Genomic DNA, 18,109 nt, shown 5'->3' with positions numbered 1-18,109 from the left:
TTCTGTATGTACATAAGGAAAGATTAATTATTAGTGGGTGCAGATTTTTAAAAATGGTTGAATGGGTTAAAAATAAAAATAAAGCCCAGCCAGCTTTACTTATCTATTTAAGTAGATTTTCCGAATGCCCTAGTGAAGTGGTTCTCAACCTTTTTAATGCCGCGACCCCCAGCCTGTCGTAAGTTGAGGACTACTCAACCGGTCGTAAGTCGAGGACTACTCAACTGGTGCAGCACCGTTTGCAGAATGGGACTTTTGGCGGGCTCAGCAGAGCAGAGACAGCCTAGACAATTCCTATTGGCTTTTGAAAGCCAATAGGATTAGACTCTATTCAAGAGAGTCTATTCTATTGGCTTTTAAAAGCCAATAGAATAAAAGGGAGTAGCACAGCTAAGGAAAAGGGGGAAAAAATGGCGGACTGCGTTGTTTGGCGACCCCTGTAAAATGGTCGTTCGACGCCAAATGGGGTCCCGACCCACAGGTTGAGAACCGCTGCCCTAGGGTGTGCTTGCATTTTGATTGCAAATACTAAATTAGTCTCTCAAATGACAACACGAATTTTAGTGTGTTTTTCTTTCATATTTGCATATATTAATCCTCCTTGATAAGCAGATTGATCCAGATTTTGGGCAAAGGTGCTTTTTTTTCCAGGAGGAAACTGGACTGCCTTATATTTCTTTTGAAAACATTTCGCTTCTCATCCCAGAGGCTTCTTCAGCTCTGCCTGGATGGTGAGGAGTGCAAATTTTTGGACAAATTCTTCCCTTCGTAGTCTCCTTGAGACTGGTCTGATAGCCTGTACTGTAAGGTGAATTGACAGTTTATATCCCTAGTGAAGTTTCTCTTGAAAAAAAAGAAAAGAAATGAAGAATTAAATACTCTGGAAATCCCTAACTTTCAAAGGCAGATGTTTTGAAGAAGCATTGAAAAGTGACAGCTTTTTCCTCTGCCTAATCATGTAGGTGTTTTTTTTTTCAGATGCTAATAACCCCCCCCCTTTTTTTTTTTCTTTCTGTACGGTTTGTGACCTCCAGTTTGCTTTTGAATTAACTTATTTGCCTTTCTTAAAAAAAAAAAATGACAACGGAGTATTTTAGATTTAGAAAATAAATGATTCGTAACTTGATTGTAATTATCCAGATGTGTTCTTCACGGCTGTCACAGAGAATTTAGATCAGGGAATTTAGATCAAGTTACGTCTCCCACTTATTCCTGATCTCCCCAAATTCCTCGCCCACTGGGCTAGGCTAAAGAGGCTGATGGGAATTACACTGACATTTGAAGGACCAAGATTACCTAACCAATTGAGAACATTTTCAATTTCTGAGGACTTTTGTACTGGCAAACGCCAATAATTGAAATTTGGGAAATAATTTGAAATGTCATTGGGTGCGATTTGAAACGAATCAAAGGCTCATTGGAGTGTCTTCATTTTGCAGCAGTTGCAAACTCTGAATCTTAGAAATGATTTTGTATAAACTTTGGGAGCTGCATTTACTTGAGCTGGTCTACAAGTGAGACACAACTGCTAGTGGGGTAGTCCTTATTAATACTGCAACTTTGTAGAGAAGACGTTGAATAAAGATTTTTTTCTGTTTTAATAGTAAACAGTACTTGTGTAACACGTAGAGAGTATTTTCAGGCCAAGCCATGGCTTATTTTATTGTGGTTTGCAAAATAAATGGCAGTTATTGTGCTCACACACTGTGTTGAACGATAATCTGTGTTTATAAACCAGAATGAATGTATAAAGTAAGGTAAGCCATAACCAAAAAAAATGTATTTTGATCTAATACAATATAACAGCCTTTGATAGAGAAATGCTGATAGGATATCTAATAAAATAAGCTCTCATTTTAATCAGTTAATGTGGTGGGGATCCTGTTAATACTGAATGTTTGTTTAATTTGAATGAGTTTGCCTATATTATTTGCATATACTAAAACGATAAATCAGAATTTGCACTGGTATAGAATAGGACTGTAATGTAACATAGGGAGCGTTTTATGTATTTTGTGGATCCATAAAATACCAAAAAGGGATTTTATCTAAGCAAAGTCCCCCCCCCCCCATTTCATCCAACTCACTAAAATGAGGTCTAGAACATCAAGAATTTGATACTGGTATTAAAGTGTTGTATTGATAAAGTCTTGGTAGAGGGAAGGGAAGCAGGGAACTTTCCATTGAAACAAACACAGACCAATTGGAAATGAGTTACCTACGAGAGCTGTGATATGTGTGCATGTGGTTAATGGGTTTGTGTTTTACTGAACTTCAGTTTGGTTTTATTTGATTTTGTTGGTCAATGAAATGTCTTATTTTTATTGGGTTCACCACCCAATAAAATGGGACAAATGGATAGCTTTATATACTGGAGGGAGGGAGGGAGGAGGGTTAGATGGATGGATGGACGGACGGATGGGTGGAGGGAGGGTTGGAAGGATGGATGGATGGAAGGAAGGAAGGTTAGATGGATGGATGGACGGACGGATGGGTGGAGGGAGGGATGGATGGATGGATGGATGGATGGAAGGTTGGATGGACAGATGGTGGAGGGAGGGTTGAATGGATGGGTGGTGGATGGATGGAAGGTTGGATGGAGGGAGGGAGGGTTGGATGGATGGATGGAAAGTTGGATGGATGGATGGATGGAAGGTTGGATGGATGGATGGATGGGTGGAGGGAGGGAGGGTTGGATGGATGGATGAATGGATGAATGGATAGGTGGGTGGAGGAAGGGTTGGATGGATGGATGGGTGGATGGATGGATGGATGGAAGGTTGGATGGAGGGAGGGAGGGTTAGATGAATGGATGGATGGATGGATAGGTGGGTGGAGGAAGGGTTGGATGGGTGGATGGATGGAAGGTTGGAGGGAGGGAGGGAGGGTTGGATGGATGGATGGATGGATGGAAGGTTAGATGGATGGATGGAAGGAAGGTTGGATGGATGGGTGGATGGATGGGTAGAGGGAGGGAAGGTTAGATGGATGGATGAATGGATAGGTGGGTGGAGGAAGGGATGGATGGATGGATGGAAGGTTGGATGGATGGAAGAAGGGTTGGATGGATGGATGGATGGATGGATGGATGTTTGGATGGAGGGGGGAGGGTTGGATGGATGGATGGAAGGTTAGATGGATGGATGGATGGATGGATGGATGGAAGGTTGGATGGATGGGTGGGTGGATGGATGGATGGATGGAAGGAGGGAGGGTTAGATGGATGGATGGATGGATAGGTGGGTGGAGGAAGGGTTGGTTGGATGGATGGATAGACGGATGGATGGATGGGTGGAGGAAGGGATGGATGGGTGGACGGGTGGGTGGGTGGGTGGAGGGAGGGAGGCTTAGATAGATGGATGGATGGGTGGAAGGAGATTTGGATGGATGGGTGGGTGGAAGGAGGGAGGGAGGGCTAGATGGATGGAAGGAGGGGTGGAGGGATGAAATATTTTCATAGACTAAGGTACTGTCTTCGCAATTACGATACAATGAAGCTTCAGAAAACAATTAAATCTTTAAAGTGTGTTGCCGGATATTTTTGGAACAACAAATTAAATCCAGCAATGCAATCTTAGGCATGTCTTCTCAGAATTGTTCCATTGTAGTCAGCAAAGGTCTATGCAAACGTTTACATTTGCAATTCTGTAGGTAGCTGGCGATATTGAGATCCTTTCATGCATACGTAAGTAAAATGCTGCAAATTAAATTATATCCTTAATTATATCCTTTTATTTTTTGGAAAGGTGGCTACCATCCAGTGAAAATTGGAGATCTTTTCAATGGTCGATATCACGTTATCAGAAAATTAGGATGGGGTCACTTCTCTACAGTCTGGCTATGCTGGGACATGCAGTAAGATATGTTCTTTCTCTCTGCATCTTGTTTTTATTGGATGGATGGATGGATGGATGGATGGATGGATGGATGGATGGATAGATAATTAGATAGATAGATAGATAGATAGATAGATAGATAGATAGATTAGATAGATAAGATACATTGATAGATAAGATAGATTAGAACAGTGGTTCTCAATCTTTTTAATGCCGCGACCCCCAACCAGTCATAAGTCGAGGACTACCCAACCGGTCGTAAGTCAAGGACTATCCAACCGGTCGTAAGTCGAGGACTTTCCCTGCCCGGGAGCGCTGCGCATGCGTGGTGCCGCCCCATGCTCCAGCCGAGGCGTAGCTGGCAAGTGGCAGAGACGGCGCAAGCCGACCATCGGCTGGGCCACCAGCTGGCCCAGCCCAAGGGAGGTAAGGCACCCACCGGGTCCCACGCGCACCAGCAACCCTCCCTGCGCCCGCCGGCCTCCCACCTCCCACCCCTGGCCCTCTTTTCCTTACATTTTTAGTAGTTGCTCAGCAGGGAGGGGTGGAAAGTTCCAGACAGCTCGCCTTCGCTGCAGATAACTTGCAGCACCGTTTGCAGAATGGGACTTTTGGCGGGCTCAGCAGGGCAGAGACAGCCTGGACAATTCCTATTGGCTTTTGAAAGCCAATAGAATTAGACTCTATTCAAGAGAGTCTATTCTATTGGCTTTCAAAAGCCAATAGAATAAAAGGGAGTAGCACAGCTAAGGAAAAGGGGGAAAAAATGGCGGACTGCATTGTTTGGCAACCCCCGTGAAATGGTCATTCGACCCCAAAAGGGGTCCCGACCCACAGGTGGAGAACCACTGGATTAGAAGATTAGATAGATAGATACAGATAGATAAATTAGATAGATAGATAGATAGATAGATAGATAGATAGATAGATAGATAGATAGATAAGCTAGATGATAGATTGATAGATTGATAGATAGCTTAGATAGATTAGATAGATAGATAGATAGATAGATAGATAGATTAGATATAGATAGATAGATAGATAGATAGATTAGATAGATAATTAGATAGATAGATAGATAGATAGATAGATAGATAGATTAGATATAGATAGATAGATAGATAGATAGATAGATAGATAGATAGATAATTAGATAGATAGATAGATAGGTAGATAGATAGATAGATAGATAGATAGATAGATAGATAGATAGATAGATAGATTAGATATAGATAGATAGATAGGTAGGTAGGTAGGTAGGTAGATAGATAGATAGATAGATAGATAGATAGATAGATAGATAGATAGATAGATAGATAATCTAATTGTACTAATTATACTTCTGATTTGGTTGCTAAAAATGTTACTTTAAATCCCATTAGTTAAAGGTAAATTATTGAAGAAAAGGTTATGACTGTCATTTAGTCATCTGAATATTACTGAAATGTTGTTACCGTTACAAATGAAAGCAAATATACGTGTTCCGGGATAATGTTGCAGGATCCTAATTGGACCAGGACCAGAAGCTTAAAACTTCTGAGCTTTCAGATTTGTGTTGGAGCCCATTCTCAGGGAACTTCTATGTGTAATATTTATTGTGGTGCCTTCCTATTGGTTGATTGGTCTGGTGATGGCTGGTGATTGGCTATTGTTTCCTTATGCTGTCATTGAGTGTTGGGAAATCGTAGAAAACACAGGTGGTCCTCGACTTACAATCCTTCTTTTAGTGACCCTTTGAAGTTACAATGGCAGCACAAGGAAACGACAGCTAATCACTGGCCCTCAATAGACCAGTCAACCAATAGGAAGGCACCACATAAATATTACACATAGAATATAGATCAAAGCACACATTCTGGACAGAGAGAAGTTTCCAGAAGTTGGTCTTCAGCACGAGTCCAAAAGCTTGGAAGATTAAACCTCTGGTCCCGGTTGACCAATCCAAATGGGATCCTGCCTAGTTATCATTTGTAGTGAACTTGTACTTAGTGTCTCTGTTTTCTCTATTTCTTCCTTTAAATAGAAAAAAGAATATAATATTGATAAATCTCTCTCTATATATTAACTATTATTTTAAAGGGGGAAACGGTTTGTCGCAATGAAAGTTGTGAAAAGCGCTCAACATTATACGGAGACAGCCTTGGATGAAATAAAATTGCTGAAGTGTGTAAGTATCAAGACAACGTCCCATTCTTTCGAGCGATGAATTGAAAAGCGCTTCTACAGTTGTAGGTAATTTTACGACTTAATTTTAGGAGTCCAGGAAGGCAGTGAAAACCACAAGGCCTGTTCAAACCTACTGTCAACGCCGCAACTTTGTTTTCGGTGGCCACAGTTGGGAGGGGGGAGGATGTGTGCTTTTAAGGTTAGACAAAACAATAAATTGTCCTGTGGGAACCAAGGTCACTGCTGCTGAGGTTTTGGCGGGTTGCTATATATTAAGTTTTTTTATAATCACAACTGCTTAAAATATTGTCAGCAACACTTTGTCTGGGTTTCAATGCCTACTTTACTAATACACAGTAAGTTCCTTTCTCTCTGCCTCATTTTTCTAGCCAATGATAAAAAGTATTCCATGTTCTAAAGCAGACATGTCAAACACAAGGCCCGGGGGCCGGATGCGGCCCGCGAAGTGTTTTCATGTGGCCCGCGAAGCCATCCTGGAAACAGTGAGGGAACGGCCCCCATTGCCTTGGCCCTGGCCCAGGCCGGCCGGGAGCCAATGTACAATTTTGTGGTGGCCATCTTGGCACTTGCACTTGCCCCGGTCCCACCCCCTTCTGCCAAAGACCCTCAGATCTGTCCCACTCCTGCCCAGGCCCCCACAGGCACCCTTGACACGAATGATGTAGAACTGGGCACGCCCACCCAGTAGGCCACACCGACTCCATCCACACCCATCCAGTAGGCTGCACCCACTCTAGCCACACCCACCCGCCCCCCCCAGGGCAACCGCAGTGCTGATGCGGCCCTCAGTGAAATTGAGTTTGACACCCCTGTTCTAAAATAAAATGAGTCTTCTTTCTCTTTCATTTTCAAAGTCAATCTATCCATTTCTGCACACTTTTAAGATTTTTTTTAATTAACACTTCCTTCGCTGGTAGATCTTCATTTTTCCAATATTGAGGGAGTACAATTCTTGCCGCAGTTAATATGTGTAAAATCAAATTTATACCCTCTTTCTCATAATAACCTACAGTTATGCCTTCGGTCTTGGTTTCATCTTTGACCATGCCCGTACTTTGTAGCCAATAAATAGGTTTTTTTTAAGGAAACCTCTTGCTTAGGACTTCTCTTTTGGAACTATGATACCTGCCTTGCCTTTAAAATAAGTGGTTAAAATATAAATGTTGCCGCTTCTTAATCTAAACTGTAACATGATGTTTCTCGTCTTTGTTTTTAGGTCCGTGAAAGTGACCCTAACGATCCAAATAAAGACATGGTGGTGCAATTAATTGACGACTTTAAAATTTCTGGCTTGAACGGCATACGTATCTTTTCTGCCTTTCCTTTTTAAGCAATATTAGAAGAGCTTGTTCATCCCCTTCAGAATATTATGCTACGTTAGTGGGTCAGTTCTCTAAGAATGAATTATTATGGTGGGAAATGCTGTAGAAAGCAGGGGGTTGGACTAGATGACCTCCAAGGCCCCTTCCAACTTTATTATTATTTTAAGAAATAAATATTTTTTAAAGTATAAGGATATTTCAGCGATCGTTCAGACATTTCATACAGTGGTTAAAGAAAGTCATATGTTTTTTGAGTGCTCACCTGTATTTTCTTATAAAACTCCAAAATTGGCATTTTTACACTTTTAAAAATAGGTGATATGGTCAATAACTTTTGTAATAATTTGAATATTTTTGTACTTTTGGAAGTACTTTTGTACTTAAATTTCAGATTGTTCAGGTTTATACGGGGTTTATCTTTTTATATTTTTGGAAAATAAGACTTTAAATTTCAGATTATTCAGGTTTATACGGGAGTTATCTTTCAAAATAGCCAGCCTTTCTTAAAATACTGACCACATAAAGGTTTTCATGTTCTAAACTGTTCTAAACTCAATGTCCTTGAGTGCCGTAAATACAACTAGCAAGTTATATTACAATATACAATATTTATTTTGTAATCTTTTAATTTGTATAATGCAATGTAATATTTATATTTGCACCTTTGTCTATTTTTATATCTATGGGAATGGGTCTGTTTCCATATTGTCTACTTTTGACAGTCAAACATATACACTGTCACTAAATAAAACACCAGCTGATTCTATAACAGATCGATGTTTCATTATAATTCAGGGGTCTTCAAACTTGGCCCTTTTATGACTCGTGGACTTCAACTCCCAGAATTCCTTAGCCAGCATGGCTCAGCTTGGAAACCTCTCCCTTTCCCCTCAGCATGGCTGGCTGAGGAATTCTGGGAGTTGAAGTCCACCAGTCATAAAAGGGCCAAGTTTGAAGATCCCTGTTATAATTGTAATTATTTACAAGGCGTCATTGCTACAGGAATAATTTACGTTCTTTTGGCTTATACTAGACTGAAAATACCTTTTGCAGTCGCATGAGTTGGTGTCACAGGGATGTTCTGCATACATTGTTGTTGTTGTTAATTGCGAAGTTGTGTCCGACCCATCGCGACCCCATGGACAACATTCCTCCAGGTCTTCCTGTCCTCTACCATCTTCTGGAGTCCATTTAAATTCACACCTACTGCTTCAGTGACTCCATCCAGCCATCTCATCTGCATACATTATGAGCTTTTATTTTTTTCTCTCGCTATTTTATTAAAGCATTTTATTTCATAAAGTTAATCTGTAGACCCTGCTCGTATTTCCCCCCCCCCATTCAATTGTGATCGATCCTTGGATACTCCATCAGTTTCCTTGGCAAGTTTCTCAAAAGTGGTTTGCCATTCCCTCCTTCCTAGGGCTGAGGGAGAGTGACTGGCCCAGGGTCACTCAGTTGGATGTATGTCTAAAACAGGACTGGAACTCACAAGTCTCCGGTTTCTAGCGTGATGCCTTAACCACCACACCAAACTGGTCCTCATGATCGTATTTATCTGCCCATGTTTATTCTTGATGGGTCCAGTCTGGGGCTGTGCAATTTATCTTAACGCTTGTCTTTACTTTATATAAGAACCTTGCAAAAGAGTCCGTTCCATCGTGCAATTGCAGCAGAATTCCTCTTTGTAATGGCTCTGTAAACACAATTGTGCGCCAATAAAAATCCCTTGCCATTTATCCTTAATGGAAACACAGATGTCTGTATGGTTTTTGAGGTACTCGGACATCACCTTTTAAAATGGATAATTAAGTCCAGCTATCAGGGCCTTCCGATCCATTGTGTAAAAAGTATAATAAAACAGGTAAGGTTTTGGTATTTAATATGTCAGTTTAGGTATTAATATATCATTGTCTAGCACAGGGGTGTCAAACTGCCGGCCCGCGGGCCGCATGCGTCACGCGGAAGCTGTGCCCATCCCATTGCCGGCAAAGGCAAAACTGTCCCGATACATTGCGCGACGTCACGTGACATCGCAAGCTTGACATGTCTGGTCCAGCAAAACGTGGAAATATTGTGTTTTTAGTCCCCCCCCTTTTTTTTTGGATTACTTCCAGCTATTTGTGGTGTTAAGGAGAAACCTGTCCAGGAATTCCTCATGAGTGTAAAGTTATAAAACACCGAGATCTTAATACTTGGAAATAGGAATATTTGAGGAGTTCCAGTTTAGACAATTAGTTACTGACATTATTCTTAATAGCCGAAAAACTGCATGTTACAACATGTAGCAGTACATGAAATGACGTTGTGCTTGTCTCAGCCAGTCTTACATAGCATTTAATACAGGCATAGCACTAGCACTTAGACTTATATACTGCTTTGTAGTGCTTTTACAGCTCTCTCTGAGTGGTTTACAGAATCAGCCTATGGCCCCCAACAATCTGGGTCCTCATTTTACCAACCTCGGAAGGATGGAAGGCCGAGTCAACCTTGAGCTGGTCAGGATCGAACTGTAGACGTGGCCTGCAGTACCGCATTCTAACCACCAGGGCTCATGATTTTCAGAATATTACTTTGGGGAATTTTTTTTTTTAATGTCGCCCTATTCGTAATGCTGAAGTTAAGCAACATCTGGAAGGCTAGGAATAAACTCCTGTTGGTGCTAAAACTGTTGAATCCTGACCCGCGTGGCTGTTTTTGATGGTAATGCCCTTATTCTCCATCTGAATATTTTGTAATCAGGTATTGCAGGGTTTAGATTACCTCCACAGCAAATGTAAGATCATTCATACGGATATCAAACCAGAAAACATCTTGATGTGTGTAGATGACACCTACGTGCGGAGAATGGCGGCGGAAGCTACTGAGTGGCAGAAAGCAGGAGCCCCTCCTCCCTCTGGCTCCGCAGGTAGAGTTTAAAATTTCGTGTTTTCAGCAAGCCATGGTGTAATAACCCTGGGTCGATTTTGCTTAATGGGAATGATAATACGTTTTAAAGGCGCTTAATGGGAACGTGTAAATTTTCAGCCACTTTGCCATACGAAAGGAAGAAGAGTGTATTTCTTTTAACACACACACACACACACACACGATTAATATTTATATTTATTTATACATAAGGGCGTAGGTTTATACATATGTTGTATATAGCATGCTTAAATGTGTATTATGTATGTGTACATTTTGGAGAGAGCAAACAACAAAATTTCATTTTTAATGTGTGCCAATGTGCCCGCAGTAAAAAATGACAATAAAGGTTGTCTGCTCTGTTCCGTTCTGTTCTGTTCCCTATTCCATTCCATTTGAATTCCTATTCTGTTCTGTTCCGTTCTGTTCCATATTTTCTGTTCTATTCTATTCTATTCCATTCCATTCCATTCTATTCTGTTCTTCATTCCTATATTCTATTCTATTCTATTCTATTCTTCATTATTCCATTCCATTCCATTCTATTCTATTCCATTCCATTCCATTCCATTCCATTCCATTCCATTCCATTCCATTCCATTCTATTCTATTCTATTCTATTCTATTCTATTCTATTCTATTCTATTCTATTCTATTCTATTCCATTCCATTCCATTCCATTCCATTCCATTCCATTCCATTCCATTCATTTAACTTTGTTAGAGAGGTCAAAACATTTCCCAACACCTTTATTTGCGCATCCTAGTTCATTCTTTGAACAGGTTTGAAGCTGGATTGAACGTTCCAGTTCTACCTGGGCAATATATAGAAATCTCTCTCGGCCTGTAATAATGTTGTCATCCTGTGACTGAACGTCTCAGGTTTTTCTGGAAGGAGAACAGAGTTTGGAATGGATTGTTGCTTGGCTAGGAACATTGGGATCCAAACAGGATAGATGGGAGAATAGGATATAGAATAGAGAATACAAATACAGAATAGAACAGAACAGGACAGAATAGAATTCTTTATTGGCCAAGTGTGATCGGACACACAAGGAATTTGTCTCTGGCTGAGTCTTATATCCATTGTTTGCTATTTTTTTAAACATACACTTGAATATTCCTAAATGTGACTCTGGCTGTCTCTTTATTTTATTTTTTAGTGAGCACTGCCCCACAACAAAAGCCTGTAAGTACCGTCACATTATTGTTATTAGGTACCTGATTCTTTTGTTTGGATGGTTGAAAGATAAAAACATTTTAAATGTTATCTGACGTCAAGTCTTCTGCATAACATTCACCATGCATTATATTTGCCACTGGATTTTAAAACATGTTATGCCCCTTAGCTTAAATAAAACCACCAAGTACAGGTAGTCCTCAACTTACGACCTCAGTGGAGCCCAACAATTCTGTCGCTAAGTGAGACCTTTGTTAAATGAGTTTTGCCCTGTTTTACGATTTTCCTTCCACATTTGTTAAAGTAAATCACTGCAGTTGTTAAATTAGTCACACGGTTGTTAAGTGGTTCTGGCTTCCCCCATTGGCTTTATTTGTCAGAATGTCCCAAAAGGGGATCACGTGAGCCTGCAACCGTCGTAAATACATACAAGTTTCCAAGCATCTGAATTTTGTTCACGTGACCCTGGGGATTGATGTGGCAACAGTTAAAACGATAAAAAATGGTCGTAAGCCATTTTTTCCCCGTGCCTTGTAACTTGGAAAGGTCGCTAAACGAACTGTTGTAAATTGAGGACGACCTGTATATGTTTCCTCTGCACAAATAGGTGGGGAGACTTGACAGGACCCAGAGGGTTATTTTGGAGAAAGTCATTTATCCCATCCTTCCTTCCTTGAATTTTTATTGCATGTGTGGTGTGTATAATAGCTTGCTTCTTCTGGTGTGGCTGTGAAGGCTACATTCCTGTCTGCAGTTAAGCATTAAAATGCCACTCGCCCAAAATAGCAGCTATGCAACATATTTTTCTTCAAAGATGAAATTTCCATAATTCGTGACAAATTGCTTGCGAAGCAAGGGAAAATTTCAACAACGATTGGTGGGAAAAAAGAAAGAAAGAAGGGATCTCACTAGCTTAGCACATTTTTTAATAAGACCGCGTAGGGAATTTTTATAGCGGTTGCCTTTATTGGATTTATTTCTGTATAGAAAGATACACCGTGCTCTGTGTCGTCCCCCCCCCCTTTTCACCCTCAACGTTGACTTCAGTGCGATTTTTAACAGCCTTCCTTCAGCTTTATAGCTTTGCTAATTTATATCGATGGTCACAATATAATGGAAACTGGCAGCGTTTTAGGTGGGATCAGTTAAATGCCGAAATAGATTTAGTAGCTGCATTTATAATGGGAAATTTAAGATGAGACCGTCCGTTCTGATAGCTACCGAGCTGTCCACCATGCATTTCTTAAACAATGCATTCTTAACATGAAATTTAAAAAAAAAAGGCAGATTGAAACAGCATCCTACGTCCTGCTTTTGATGGCTGCAAAATGGTACATTCCAGCTGGCCCATTCCAGGAAACTAACCTCTGAGTGGGAACTGGGTATATTTTGTAGGAAAGACTCCATATTAAGTTTTAATGGGCAGTAGCTACCCAAAAGCTTCAGAACACGACATTCTACGATGTGGGGTAAAAATAACTTTTATGCCCCCATACTGCACACTTACTTTATTTTAATATAGTTTTTATTTTATTTTAGTTTAGTTTAGTTTAGATTTTATTTTAGTTTAGTTTAGATTTTGTTTAGTTTAGTTTAGTTTAGTTTTTTATTTTATTTTATTTTATTAGTTTAGTTTAGATTTTATTTTATTTTAGTTTAGATTTTATTTTAGTGTATATTATTTTATTAGTTTACTTTAGTTTAGATTTTATTTTGTTTTCTTTATTTTCTTTTATTATTTTAGTTTAGTTTAGATTTTATTTTATATTTTATTTATTTTATTAGTTTAGTTTAGATTTTATTTTATGTTAGTTTAGATTTTATTTTATTTTATATTTTATTATTTTATTATTTTAGTTTAGTTTAGATTTTATTTTTTATTTTATTTTATTTTAATTTATTTTTTATATATTTTATTTTATTTTATTATTATTTTATTTCATTATTTATTTTATTTTATTTATTTTATTTTATTTTATTTTATTATTTTTGAGGCCACAGATAAATCTTTGTTAATTTTATTTGTATCCTGCCTTTATTAGCTTTACTAATAACTCAAGGGTGGCAAACACAGACGATACTCCTTCCTCCTATTTTCCCCACACACAAATACCAAAGTCACCCAGCTGGCTTTCATGGCTAAGGTGGGACTAGAACAGGGGTCTTCAAACTTGGCCCTTTGATGACTTGTGGACTTCAACTCCCAGAATTCCTCAGCCAGGCACGCTGGCTGAGGAATTCTGGGAGTTGAAGTCCACAAGTCATCAAAGGGCCAAGTTGAAGACCCCTGTCTTAAATCTAACAAACAAAATGGAGGCTGGCTGAGGAATTCTGGGAGTTGAAGTCCACAAGTCATCAAAGGGCCAAGTTTGAAGACCCCTGTCTTAAATCTAACAAACAAAATGGAGGCTGGCTGAGGAATTCTGGGAGTTGAAGTCCACAAGTCACCAAAGGGCCAAGTTTGAAGACCCCTGTCTTAAATCTAACAAACAAAATGGAGGCTGGCTGAGGAATTCTGGGAGTTGAAGTCCACAAGTCATCAAAGGGCCATGTTTGAAGACCCCTGTCTTAAATCTAACAAACAAAATGGAGGCTGGCTGAGGAATTCTGGGAGTTGAAGTCCACAAGTCATCAAAGGGCCATGTTTGAAGACCCCTGGACTAGAACTACACCAAACGGTATTCCCATTGTGAGGTTGCTTTGACTGTTGGACTGTATTTTTTATCAGACAGATTTTTGCAGATGGTTTGGAAAAAATGGATTTAAGCTGGTTGATAGCAGGTAAGCAAACGGCCGCGTCGCATATTAAGCTTGTTTTTTTATTCCACAAAAACAAAAGAGATTTGTATCTGAAAATTAGCTTTTTAGGATTCCAGCGTTTTCGTACAGGAAGGGGTAATAGGCTCTCCATCACTAATCTATGCAACATCAGCAGATTAGCGACACCTAACAAACTAATTGTCTTGTGTGATTCCAGACTAATTTGTGATGGTTTTTTTTTTCTTTCCTGTTTTCCCCTTCCAGATCGGAAAGATATCTAAAAATAAAAAGAAGAAACTAAAAAAAAAGCAAAAGAGGCAGGCCGAGCTGCTAGAAAAACGTTTGCAGGAAATAGAGGAACTGGAGCGAGAAGCGGAGAGGAAAAAAACAGAAGAAAATGTAACCTCTACTACTCCGTCCAACAAACAAGAGGACGGGTACCATCCCGAAGTTAAACTAAAAACTGTAGAGTTAGAGGAAGTGGCAGACGAAGAACCTGGGAACGAAGAAGATGGTGAGTTAGTTTCTTAACCCCATCTATTTATTATGCATTAAATCAACGGTTCTCCACCTGTGGGTTGCGACCCCATTGGGGGTCGAACAACCATTTCACGGGGGTCGCCAAACAACGCAGTCCGCCATTTTTGTCCCCCTTTTCCTTAGCTGTGCTACTCCCTTTTATTCTATTGGCTTTTGAAAGCCAATAGAATAGACTCTCTTGAATAGAGTCTAATTCGATTGGCTTTCAAAAGCCAATAGGAATTGTCCAGGCTGTCTCTGCCCTGCTGAGCCGTGTGCTGCAGCTGCCAAAAAGGCCAACAGAGTGCTAGGCTGCATTAACAGAGGGATAGAATCAAGATCACGTGAAGTGTTAACACCACTCTTCAATGCCATGGTAAGGCCACACTTGGAATACTGCATCCAGTTTTGGTCACCACGATGTAAAAAAGATGTTGAGCCTCTAGAAAGAGTACAGAGAAGAGCAACAAAGATGATTAGGGGACTGGAGGCTAAAACATATAAGGAACGGTTGCGAGAATTGGGTATGTCTAGTTTAACGAAGAGAAGGACAAGGGGGGACATGATAGCAGTATTCCAATATCTCAGGGGCTGCCATAAAGAAGAGGGAATTAAGCTATTTTCCAAAGCACCTGAAGGCAGGACAAGAAGCAACGGGTGGAAAATCATCAAGGAGAGAAGCAACCTAGAACTAAGGAGAAACTTCCTGACAGTGAGAACAATTAATCAGTGGAACAGCTTGCCTCCAGAAGCAGTAAATGCTCCAACACTGGAAGTTTTTAAGAAGAGACTGGACAGCCATTTGTCCGAAATGGTGTAGGGTTTCCTGCCCGAGCAGGGGGTTGGACTAGATGACCTCCAAGGTCCCTTCCAACTTTACTACTATTACTATTACTATTTAGTACCAAATATGAAGAAATTATAGATATAGCTTCCATAAAGTCAAATTACTCGGCTTGATGTTAGCAATTACTAAATGTAGTAATCTAGTAATGATATAGGGTCTCCGGCTTCAGCAGGGGGCTGGACTAGAAGACCTCCAACGCCCCTTCCAGCTCTATTCTGATTGATTGAATTAAGGTTGGGACGCAATTCAAGATGACTGTTGACTAACTGTGTACATAATGTGTGCAACAATTTACAGACCCTAGAGTATTTGCTCGTCTGTGCGGACTGGTTGCTGGCATGTCGCAGCCCGGTACCGATCCACGGACTGGGGTTGGGGACCCCTGTCCTAGTATGATTTATGTTTTTCTTAGCCAGTGCTCTATGACTATCACTAAGTGCACAATTTATGATGAATGTGTTGTATTTTACGATTCATGATGAATGCATTTCACGTTGTTTATCATCATGATGATCGCTATTACTTCTACGTACACTTACAAACCGGAGACAATTTCCTTGTGTGTCCAACCAGATGGGCAATGAAGAATTCTATTCTTTATGTGTTCTTTTAGAACAGCGGTTCTCAACCTGTGGGTCGCGACCCCATTTGGGGTCGAACGACTATTTCACGGGGGTCGCCAAACAACGCGATCCGGCATTTTTTTAGCTGGCGGCACCGCGCATGCGCGCCATGCCGCGCATGCCTGCCATGCATGGGGCGCCACTGCACATGCACGCCACGCATGGGGTGCCGCCACGCATGTGCGCCACGCATGGGGTGCCGCCACGCATGTGCGCCACGCATGGGCCGCCACCGCACATGTGGGCCGCGCATGGGGCATCGTTGCGCATGCACGTTGCGCATGGGCGCTGCCGCCCATGGGGGTGTCGCCGCGTATGCGTGCCGCGCATGGGGGCGTCACCGCGCATGCGCGGCACGTCCTTATGACCGGGGTCACCAGAAAAAAAAGGCTGAGAACCACTGTTTTAGAACGATAGGTTTACTTGTAAGAAAATCATTATGTAATGTGGAGTTAATCTAATAAGAAGATTGGTTTGTTTGATAACATGGATGTTATTAGTCACGACAATTAATTGGATGAAATTTGAATTCTGTTTAATGGATGGAAATGATTTAAGGTCTGATTTTATTCTGCCAGCTTAAAGAGATTGATTGATGGATGGATTAGATACGTATAGGATAGATTAATATTTCATTTTAAATAAGGGATATTAGTGGAAGAAGAAATAAATAAGATTTGTGATAAAATTAAGGAACTGGAACATATTTGGAAGGGATACCCGAATTGATAATGTTTGTACTGAAAGTTAATTTGATTATGGTAGTGTCAATTTATAAAGCTTTAAAAACAGGTCTAGGTTGAATAAATTTAAGCTAGAATGGGACTATTTTAAATAAATTATGTTACTTAAGGGAAAAAGAGAGGGACTACTTGATGTATTGATTGAATTACGTATATATGTTTTGCCTTTGGATGTTTGACTACCCTAACACCACGGTGTGTCTTGAGCACTTTGTCCTAAAAATTAAAAAAAACAATAAAATTGGTTTTTTTTTAAAAAAAAGAATTCTATTCTTTGTATCCCTCAGGAGACACAGAAGACCAAGACGAGAAAGACGACACGGAAAAAGAAAAAGACACGGAGAAGGACGAGGACCTGGAACAAGAACTGGCCAATTCAGAGTCCGCGGATCCCGCTTGGATAGAATCTCCCAAAACCAATGGCCACATTATAGATGGCCCTTTCTCCCTGGAAGAGCAGATTGAGGAGGAAGAGGAAGAGGAAGAGGAGGAGGAGGAAGAAGGCCCGAATGCCGAGCAATATAACCTCGATGCGCCCGACGCGAAAAGCGAGTACAGCTACAGCAGCTCTTACGAACAATTTAATGGCGAATTGCCAAACGGACGTCATAACATTCCAGAATCACAATATTCGGAATTCTCCGCTTCGGCGTTCCCCGGAGCTTTAGATTCCATCGCTTGTGGTTTGGCGGTTTCTGAAGAGTCGACCGTAACCGAAAGAGACGGAAGCACTCCATCCCACGACAGGAGCAGGACGGTTTCAGCATCCAGCACCGGAGACTTGCCAAAACGTAAGCATTTTCGTTACTGTGACCGTTAACCGTGATCTTAACCGTTCCGGAAACTCTCGGTGAAGTTGCTTCTTCTGAAGGATCCTTGCTGCTCTCTGAGCTGGGTGGTTTTCTTGCAGATGTTTCATGACCCAAACCAGGGAGTCCTTTCTTCTCATTAGGTGGCCAAAGTCCTTGAGTTTCAACTTCAGGATCTGGCCTTCTAAAGAGCAGTCGGGGTTGATCTCTTCTAGGACTGACCGGTTTGAACGCCTTGCAGTCCATGGGACTCGCAGGAGTCTTCTCCAGCACCATAGTTCAAAGGCCTCCATTCTTTGGCGCTCAGCCTTTCTTATGGTCCAACTTTCACAGCCATCCATTGCAACTGGGAAAATCATGGCCTTGACTATACGCAC

General features: G+C 40.8%; 1 protein-coding gene across 6 annotated transcripts in view; it reads left to right on the top strand.

Moving 5' to 3' along the window:
* Window positions 1–17,758, top strand: part of SRPK2 (SRSF protein kinase 2) — an 86,212-nt gene extending 68,454 nt beyond the window's left edge. For all 6 annotated transcript variants that reach the window (XM_039354448.1, XM_039354450.1, XM_039354447.1 and 3 more), the window contains 8 exons: window positions 3,747–3,855; window positions 5,916–6,003; window positions 7,240–7,327; window positions 9,103–9,209; window positions 10,088–10,253; window positions 11,415–11,440; window positions 14,456–14,705; window positions 17,211–17,758. In XM_039354448.1, the coding sequence (XP_039210382.1) occupies window positions 3,747–3,855; window positions 5,916–6,003; window positions 7,240–7,327; window positions 9,103–9,209; window positions 10,088–10,253; window positions 11,415–11,440; window positions 14,456–14,705; window positions 17,211–17,743 (1,367 nt within the window). In that variant the 3' untranslated portion in view covers window positions 17,744–17,758. The remainder of the gene's footprint in view (window positions 1–3,746; window positions 3,856–5,915; window positions 6,004–7,239; window positions 7,328–9,102; window positions 9,210–10,087; window positions 10,254–11,414; window positions 11,441–14,455; window positions 14,706–17,210) is intronic.
* Window positions 17,759–18,109: the final 351 nt, after the last annotated feature.

This window comes from Crotalus tigris, unplaced genomic scaffold (genome assembly GCF_016545835.1).
Source record: "Crotalus tigris isolate CLP2741 ecotype Arizona unplaced genomic scaffold, ASM1654583v1 scf7180000018553.2237530, whole genome shotgun sequence".
Classification (NCBI taxonomy): Eukaryota; Metazoa; Chordata; class Lepidosauria; order Squamata; family Viperidae; genus Crotalus; species Crotalus tigris.
The sequence above is the reverse complement of the archived record's forward strand: the minus strand, read 5'-3'. Positions and strand labels throughout refer to the sequence as shown.